Consider the following 10,420-nt stretch of genomic DNA (forward strand, 5'->3'; position numbering starts at 1 on the left):
TGGACCGATCAACTTCAAACTACACATGTGCATTATGACATTCATGATCTGATTCAAGATGGCCAAATGGCAGCCATTTTAAGGCTAAAAATGCATAAATCGCTTATTTTCACCATTCTGGAACCGGATCTCAGTCGTGTGTCAACAGTTTTATTTTTAAGTTTGTACCTACATTGTACACAACAGGACTTTGATTTACGTCATTCTTTGGATCAGGTTAAAAATCACCAATTGGTGGAGATTAAAATATAAAGTTCTCCATCATTTCTGACATTCCAAGTTTAAGCTTCACACACACTTCAGACATATCGGCCACGTGCATGTTTGTCATGATTTGATTCAAGATCGCCAATTAACGACTATCTTGAAGGCTAAAACATCAAAATCATACATTTTCATCAGACATCGATCGTGTTGTGCATATACATGAGTATTTGTGTCATGATTTTTCAGTTTGTATCCTTGTCTTTACCTCCAGTGTGACAGAATAAATAATAAAGACATGAATATCATGTGAAAAAGTTTTGTGTGAATTTTATTTGTCAACAGTTAGGGCTGTCAAAGAGTTACGGCCTCCTGAGACCAAGTTTGTGATGTAAGGTACTGAACATACAGCAATGCACCATGGGAGAGCATTCCCTGTTGAATATTTGTTTAACTTTGGTTTGGTATTCTAAAATGAGCTCACTGACATAGGTTGAAAAAAATACAAGTTTTCAAAAACATTGTCTATTTCACTGATTTACAGAATGAGATTTTTTACAACAAATGGGACTACTAATACAAACTGTAATATGCTGTCTCAAGCTTATATTAAGACAATGCAGAATTATTTTCTTTTGGCATATCACAGCTCAGATAGTAGACAAATGGACTGTACGCATATCCAAATAGCACTTTATCCACTTATCGGGGAATATTGCGCCACCTACGGCCAGAATTGTTTTTCTTCTAACGTTATATCGCAGAGGTCACCACCAGATGGCGCCAGCTGGGTCATGGATCAACTAAGGGTTGACGTAAGAGCATACCAGACGCCGTTTTCTTGTGTGGTTCATTTATTTTATTAGAGGACATATACCATCTTATATGTAAAGTAACAACCTGTCACCCAATGCACTGACGCAACGTGGATACTGGTAGGTCGAATGTAGCCCTGGGTACATGGCTGTTTTACGAGTAATATTCACAGACGCTCGGAACGTTTCTTGGATAATAAAAAAATGATCTAAAGTAGGATCGGCATAGTTTATAGTCAGTCGCCGGTACATTCGCCTACCACTCATACACATGAGTGATAGGCGAATGTACCGGCGACTGACTAACTATGCCGATCCTACTTTAGGTCATTTTTTATTATCTAAGAAACGTTCCGAGCGCCTGGAGTAATATTAACAAGGTCAGAACGAAATCGAGTACCTCCACATTTACAGACTTGGACCTGTAGTAGTACGCAGAGCAAGGGCAAAGGAGCTGGATGTTTTGGGAGATCTGCGCATTCTTCTACTGTCCTAAAAAACAGACAAAGTATTTGCCTGGCATTGTTTGGAATAGAGGAACATCAAAGTTTTGATATAACAACATGGGTACTTAAACGAGTGCAATATTTTGGGATTATATAGTTGTGGTTGGGGTTTGTATAATGGCATGACTTGCGATTTCAAAGTTTGTTGAATAACCAGTCTTATTTTCAAAATGTCAACGTACAGTTCTATTGCTTGTTTGTGCGACAGAAAATTGATTTTAAATTTTCTTTCATTTATCTGACTTGTTCCTGATCATACACCAAATGAAAATGAGGACTAGCATTTGAGAGGGCTATGAACCACAGCTACCATACCTGTACACCATCTCCAATGATTCCATTTGTATTAGAAATGGGTGAAATTCCTAGTGTAAGGAGAGAAAAGCAGTGTTTTATTTGGGGGGTGTTTGGTGAGGACAATGATTGGGGGTGACTGTTTACCAACTCTGTTTTTCCTGATAGTTATGGCTTGGTTAATGCTATTCAGGATTCACTGCTAACATTGCATGATGGGAAGATATGAAATCAACATAAATAGTAATTTGTATTTTGTAGGTTGAGAAGATTATCACAATAATTCTATCACTGGTGCATTATGGGACTTCTTAATCGAGTTGCCGTTCAAAACTGGACCCAATACTGCAAGTTTTTTAGACAGCGAAAATTTGTGACTAAATTAAGTAGCTGCTACCAGTGTACCTCAAGTTCGGTGATTGCTGATTCGGATTTTGAGAAATACTCGCTATCTGAAGACTTTCTTGCCAGTAGCAAGGAAGCTGTCATAGATGTTATTTCCCGAGATGATTTGAAAATAAAAGACGAATCACGAATATTCAGTGCTGTCATGCGATGGGTGATGCGAGACAAGAAGGAAAGACAGGTGCACATATCGGATTTGCTGAATCACGTTCGCTACCCGTATATTTTGAAAGATCCTTCACCATTGTATCTGTTCTACTTGGCGAAACATAAAATCCCAGAAATTGCGCTGCTGCACGAAAAACAGCGGAATTATTGGAAACTGACATACAGCGAGAAACTGTGTCATCACAGATATTATGGTTTACGTCCTCGTCTCTATGATGAGGTGCTGGTGTCATTGCCAGGCAACAGGACATTTAAGATGCAAGAGAAAAGTAAAACGTACGCAACAAAAGATTCTACGACTAAAACGATAACACTCAAAAACTTTATCAAGTTTGATTATTTTGTTTTTGAGGATGGAAAGGTTAAACTCGTTGACAGTCCATTTTGTTATTATGACTCGGAAGGACGTAAACCAGCTGCCATGCAAATGGTAGATAATGGACTTGCTGTTGTTATGGTTACCCAGGATGCCGACACCTGGGTGTTAGATTATCGTAGCGGACCAGTCAGGGTAACTCCCATGTTAAAAGATGCCGCAGACCGTAGAAATTTTGCAACCAATCCATATATAGAATGTAAAAACACAGTTCGATTGAAAGACGAACTTTACTTTTTTCATTGCCAGCCAAGGTCACTGAAACTTTCAAAAATATTCTGCTATGACATGTTGGAGGACACGTGGAGTGAGATTCCGTTACCACTTGAAGAATATACATGTGTCAGCATCGCTGCTTGCAATGGTAAGATTTATGCCTCGAATGGAGCTGAACCGTTTCTCCTCGCCTACGACCCAACCACCAATCAATGGTCCACAGCAGTACACAAAAAACCAAAAGAGTTTTTCGATTCAGTCACCTTAGCATCAGTGGGAAATAGTGTGTATATTTTAAGTCTCCAATTCTGGCCAAGACAAGAGGCTGGTAAAATATTCAAATACGACACAGTCACCCAGGAGAAAAGTGTAGCGTTTTCTGGTCTTCCTGCAAACATGGATGAGAATAGTAACCTAGCAGCCGAGATGTTCACGTGTAATGATCAACTCTTTGTACCGCAGTATTCACAATCCCAAGATGGCGCTGCAGGCTCAGTTCTCACAGGTTTACACCAGTACGATCCAGTTAGTGGTACAAGAAGCATCATGAACGGATTTCCTGCAAATTATTCACATCATGGATTCAGGTTTCAAAGTTGCTGGAATTTCTGAGTGGACTTAGTTAAATTCAATTATTTAAGCCCCTCCCCTTTAAAAAAAATTTCTCATCATCGTGCATAATTTTTGAACCTGTGTTGCAACTGTATATTTAGTCCCCGTTCGGACGTAGTCCGAAAACGGGGACTTATGTTTTGCCCTGTGTGCGTCCGTGCGTGCGTCCGTGATCACCTGTATCTCGAACATGCATGGACCGATTAAGTTCAAACTTCACTCATACATCACACATTATATGGGACATATGCACATGCATTTTTTTCATAATCCGATTAACGATAGCCGAATAGCAGCCATTTTAAGGCCGAAAATGCATCAAAATCGCACATTTTCACCATTCCGGACCCGGATCTCAGTTATGCATGGATGGATTTCATTCAAATTTGATACATACATTAAACATAATAGGACCTTGATGCACGTCATTTTTTTTTTTGGATCAAGTTCGAAATGGCCGACTGGTGGCCATTTTGTTTTAAAGAATTCAGTTCTGGATCCGTATCCGAGACATGTCTGGATTGATCAAGTTCAAACTTCACACACTCAAGGTACATCATGTCACAAATATGTATGTGCATTTGTTTCATGATCCCATTAACGATAGCCAAATGGCGGCCGCTTTAAGGCCGAAAATGCATTGAAATCGCACATTTTCACCATTCCGAACCCAGATCTCAGTTATGCATGGATGGATTTCATTCAAATTTGATACATACATTAAACATAATAGGACCTTGATGCACGTCATTTTTTTTGGGGGATCAAGTTCGAAATGGCCGACTGGTGGCCATTTTGTTTTAAAGAATTCAGTTCTGGATCCGTATCCGAGACATGTCTGGATTGATCAAGTTCAAACTTCACACACTCAAGGTACATCATGTCACAAATATGTATGTGCATTTGTTTCATGATCCCATTAACGATAGCCAAATGGCGGCCGCTTTAAGGCCGAAAATACATTGAAATCGCACATTTTCACCATTCCGAACCCGGATCTCAGTTATGCATGGACAGATTTCGTTCAAATTTGGTACTTACATTTAACATAATAGGACCTTGATGCACGTCATTTTTTTTCCGGATCAAGTTCGAAATGGCCGACTGGTGGCCATTTTCTTAAAGAATTCAGTTCTGGATCCGTATCCAAGACATGTCTGGATTGATCAAGTTCAAACTTCACACACACATGGTACATCATGTCACAAATAGATATGTGCATTTGTTTCATGATCCGCTTAACAATAGCTGAATGATGGCCATTTTAAGACCGAAAATGCATTAAAATAACGTATTTTCACAATTCCGGCACCAGATCTCAGTCATGCATGGATGGATTTTGTTCAGATTTAGTACAATGTGTTGTACATATGCAGGTGCATTTCGGTCATGATCTGCTTTGAATGTATATGTCACTCAAATATGAACGGAACGGTGACGTGTCATTGACAATGACTTGTTTTGAATGAATTTCATGCATCAGTGAAGTGCACCATATGGAGTAGAATGGGCAGTGTTTTTTGAAAATTGTGTACCAGTAGACATTGAAGTCCTGCCAGAATGTTACCAGCCCTAGAATAAAAATCATTTTTAAATATATTCATTCTTAATCAATGCAAAGTTACTACAAGATTGTGTCTGATTGGCTATCCAGCCCTAATATCTAACAGACCAATCAGAGAGCAGCTTGTTTGTTTGTTGATGGGTTCAAATTCTGTCTTGTGTATATGCTTTGACTCAACACTCTGCCGACACACAAAAGAGATAATTTCAATTCCCAAATTTAAATAGTTTCATGATCTTTGTATCAGTCACTAGAAATGAAGGACATTCAAATTTATCCAATATACTATTTAATAAAATTTCATTATTGAAACAGACCATGAATATTTATTTGCAAGTTTTAATTTTTTTCAGCCCACCTGCAAAGTCACTTGTCTCAGTTATATGGGAGGGCAGTAATTTCAAACTGAATTGGAAATACATTAAAATGGCATTTGTTTTGGTAAATATGAATATTTCTGGTAAAAAGTGATATTTTCGACTTCTTGTTAAAAACAGCAAGTCCAATTGCTTTGATATTACATATTATATAGGTACTACATGTGGACCCATGGGCATTGTTTCAAATAGTGGGCGATGTTTTGGTCCACACATTGCCTGACTGATCCAACAAACATTTTTACAGACCCCAATTTTCCCTTCCGACATCTTGTATCGAGTGCGCTATTTCAAATATGACGCTAAAATAATTCACTGTGAAGCCGAAAAGCATTAAAAACTTCAATAAAACCATCGCTGTAAACGAATTGTTGTTGCGTATTACTACACTCAAATAAAGTCTACGCTTGAAAAGAATGTTATTTACGAAGTTTAAAATATCCAAGCCTTCCTGGTTGTTATCAGTAATGTTTAATCTTTGTCTGTATCGCATTCCAGACAAAATGTCGGTAAACAAGAAATGGGCGAACTAAAATGTCTCCTACGTTTCACATGCGACATGATTATTAAAAAACACACAGAGTTAAGCGGTCATGTACGTTCTATAAAGCTAACCTTGTACACATTATCTTGTACTGACGTATTTTTTTTTTCCAAAAAAGACGTTCTCTTTCAGTTAACCCCCAGTTAGCTCTTCGCGTTCATGGTATTTGTGAGAGTTGAAAGATTTTTTGAACACATGACAAGTAACTATATTGATTTGCGTCAAGCTGGGTGGCCCGAATTTAAATATCAGTGCGTGAACTCAAACGCGTGGTTATTAGAGTTCAGTCGAAATGTACGTGAATATTGCGATCGAAGTGCGCTGTCCAGAGTTTATTATATTATAGTAAAATTTAACTTGACGCATGGTATGGTTTATATTACATGTTCACTTCATTTCGAATAAAAAAATCACTATTGGAACATTGGTGAATCACAAGTATTTAAAATATTTTCTCGACTTTCCGTAGATACCCGACTACTATCATTTCTAATGATTTAAATGCGCCAATGTTTATGTTTGCGTAATTATTACGAATGCAACGCATTATCAAGTCGGTAATATTGAAATATTCACAGACCCAATACCCCGGGTCAGTGCCCTAACAATAGTAAAAATTAACTTGAGTTTGCGTAATTATCATGAAAGCAATACATTTAATACAAAGTTGAAATATTCAGAGCTGGTACAATATTGTAAACAAATTTGCGTAATTAGAAAAGCAGTGCACTAAGTAAACGACGTTGATATATTCAAAGCCAGTACAGAGTTGCATACAAGTTGCGTAATTACAGTATCGTCGGATATAATAAAAATTTTACTAGATCGACGCGCGGACCGCAAATGAAAAAGATTGCTAAGGTAACGCACCAGTTCAGCGCGTGACTTGGGGTCAAACTTCGGTCAACACACACTTGATCACCGCACAGCAAGTTTCGCAAGGAAGTTCAATTGCGTCCCACAATTATGTCGCTAATCACTCAGTTGTCGCAGCGTGTGTTGCGTCATGTCCATGATGCACCCCGTTTCGACTTTGACTGGCTTTTCCTTCTTAGTGCATGTTCTTGTTCACGTAAAATGCGACCTCTCACCAACGTATTAAAACACTTTGAATTTATACTTTGCATGATTATATTTGGTCAACGCGAAACATTATTATTTCTAGACCATTTCTATCAACGCAGGGTTATTTTTTCAGACAAGATGGGCCTCGTAATATCTGCCAAAAGATCGGTCCACATTTTTCTAAAAAAAATCGAATCCTCCATAAGGTCGCCCAGGGCGGGGTATCAGCCGAATCCGGTAAATGGATTACAATAAAGTAAATATGTTTTAGAAAAAACATAAATAATTAAAAATGAATGATCAGATAAAGTAAAATACAGTAATTACTAAAATAGCTAAATAATAGAAAAACAATTAAAATCACTACTAGTATCAGAAATAAATATGTATAATGTAAATATTATGAGGCAGCTGGTGTGGTAAGCGTCATGTTTTCTCTCTCAAGTTAAAGCACTGATAAATGAATTTACCAAGTTTGATCAGTGTGTTTTCATTTTTGCTTTCTAGAATTTTTAGCTCCACTGTCTACTTTGTCGAGCGGAGCTTATCATATTGAGTGATTGTCTGTCGTTCGTGTCAATATTTTACTTTTCCGACTTCTTGAAAACTACAAGCCTGAATGCTTTGATACTTGGTGTATATGTACCTTGGATAGACCTCTCTCAGATTTGTTCATTTCATGATCATATCTTCAATCCTCTCAGTTTGGTGAATATTTTTGGTAAAAAGTGATATTTTCGACTTCTTGTTAAAACAGCAAGTCCAATTGCTTTGATATTACATATATAGGTACTACATGTGGACCTCTCTCAGATTTGTTCATTTTGTAATGATATCTTTAATTCTATAATTTTGGTGAATATCATTTTTGATAAAAAATGATATTTTCGACTTCTTGTTAAAAACCGCAAGTCCAATTGCTTTGATATTACATATATAGGTACTGCATGTGGACCACTCTCAAATTTGTTCATTTCATGATGATATCTTCAATTCTCTAATTTTGATGATTATTTTTGTCATTTTTGGTAAAAAGTAATATTTTCGACTTCTTGTTAAAAACCACAATCATTTATGTTGAAAAATAATATTTTTGAATTCTTGTTGAAAACAGCAAGTCCCATAGCATTGATACTATGCATATTGTTCATTTTCTAATGATATCTTCTATTCTTTAATTGAAATGTGCATTGCTAACAGCGGAGCTATCTCAGCCGAGAGGCTGCTTGTTATTAAACAAATTTGATTAATGTTTGTATTGCCAGTTTTTAGGAAAAAAACTGGGCAATTCCTTTCTGCTACCGGTACTTTTATATTTTGATGCCTTCCGGTCTCAATCTTAAAGGTGTGTGAACTAATTTTGAGTTTTGTCATGGCTGATCTGTGGTATGGATTTTTTACGACTGCCAGATATTTTTCGAAGGAGGTGTCTTTTTTGAGTTATGATATGTGCGGAGTTTATTTTGATGATTAATTCCTTTGTTATCATGCAATAAATCAAAACTACTTTGCTGAAATTTTAACTTTAGTCTTTCAACCAAAGTTGTAGTAATGTTATCTTCGTTGTTTTGATTTCCTTCCACATGTTTTCCATATTCAGAAGTTTTAGTATGTGTTTTACCCCAGACACCCAATTTTTTGTTCCCACATTGTATACCAAGTCTGTATGCTTCATTTACAAGAGAGTTGTGTGGTTTTTTAGTGATGTTAATACAATATTTGATCATGTGTGTAATACTCGAAAGAATGAGTGGACGTCTTCCCAGCTCTAGTAAGCATGCTAAATTAGTAGCTTTGCTATTCACTTTTAATAAGTATTTACAAAATTTAATATGGATTTTTTCCATGGGCAAAGTGAAGTTTATTAGCTTATTAGAATGAACAGCAAGATCACTTGACCATACCTCACTGCAATAAGATAAGATGGGTTTAACCATGACATCATACATTTTTATGTGTGATTTTACTGGGATGCTTTTTTTCTGAAAATAACAGTTGTTTTATTTTGAAACAAGCCTTCATGGCTCTGTTTTTCAAATCTCCCTTGGCGCTAGAAAATTTTCCAGAGGCACTCAATTTAATACCTAAATAGGTATAAGATCGCACCATCTCCAGCTCGTTACCATTAATGAAAAATTTAAATCTTTTTAATGCTCTACCCGGCTTGTTAAATATGATAGTTTTTGATTTGGTCATGTTTATGTCTAGATTCCATTTATTACAGTATTTGATTCTGAAAGCAACAGACCATCAGCATAAAGTAGGCATGATATTGTGCTATCTAATAAGGTGAGTGGACTGTTGTCTGGGGACTCGATTTCATCTTTAATATCATTCAGGTAGAAGTTAAACAAGAGTGGGCTCAGCCCATCCCCTTGTCTAATACCTCTCTGTATAGGGAATTGTTTTGTCAGACCTTTTTTACTTTGATGAACCCTGTGGAATTTATGTACAAGGATTTAATAATTCTGTAGTAATTACCTGTAATCCCATTTCTGGCTAGTTTATACAAGAGACCTAGATGCCAAATGGAACAAAGGTTTTTAAAGTCTATAAAGCAGGCATAGATGCATTTTCCTTTACTAAAGTATTTTGCCGTCAGTTATTTTAGAACCAAAACATTTTGGCATAAAACCAATTTGTTCCTTACCAATAATACTGTTTTTATCAATATGGCTAATTAACCTTTGTTTCAAAACTGAAGTGTTTGCTCAAGGTACAGGGAAGTGTGATGCCTCTATAATTCCCAGGGTCATTTTTATCTCCTTTTTTATAAATTGGTGTAATGACACCCAGGTTCCAGCATTTGAGGAAATGGCCGCTAGAAAGGATTAGGTTAAAAAGTTTTTGGAGAGATCTTATCAGAATATGCCTACTTGCCTTGATCATGGAGTTCCTGGTGTTTTTTTTTGTTTTCCAGCTCACTGATTGCATTTTGTATTTCGGGGTTGTGACACTGGTTGGTCCATAATGCTGGATGTGTTATTTTCTAGATGTAATAGCTCGTCTTCCAAATTATGTATGTAATGCATCACAGCATTGGTGAAGGGTGTCCTTAGCAACCAGTCAACAGGCTGCTTGTTTACTTTTCTATGCCCATAAAATCCGCTAAGATAATTTGCATATCTTACATTTGTCTGATAGGTAATTGTATTTGGGACTTTCCATCAACTTTTTTCCACAAATTTTGTTGGCACAGTACCGTCAAAATCAAAAAATTATGAGAAAAGTAAGGAACAGTTGCAAATCTTGCAGCTAGTATGAATACTATGTA

At 36.7% G+C, this 10,420-nt stretch overlaps 1 protein-coding gene across 1 annotated transcript; it reads left to right on the plus strand.

Annotated features, from left to right (window-relative positions):
• The first annotated feature begins 1,004 nt into the window (after positions 1–1,004).
• LOC102806720 (uncharacterized) lies at positions 1,005–5,905 on the plus strand. Its single transcript, XM_006811283.3, has 2 exons — positions 1,005–1,139; positions 2,081–5,905. The coding sequence occupies exon 2, from the start codon at positions 2,121–2,123 to the stop codon at positions 3,594–3,596; it is 1,476 nt and encodes a 491-aa protein (XP_006811346.3). The 5' UTR covers positions 1,005–1,139; positions 2,081–2,120; the 3' UTR covers positions 3,597–5,905.
• The last annotated feature ends 4,515 nt before the right edge of the window (positions 5,906–10,420 follow it).

Source organism: Saccoglossus kowalevskii, chromosome 17 (assembly GCF_978046115.1).
Source record: "Saccoglossus kowalevskii chromosome 17, keSacKowa6.1, whole genome shotgun sequence".
Taxonomy (NCBI): domain Eukaryota; kingdom Metazoa; phylum Hemichordata; class Enteropneusta; family Harrimaniidae; genus Saccoglossus; species Saccoglossus kowalevskii.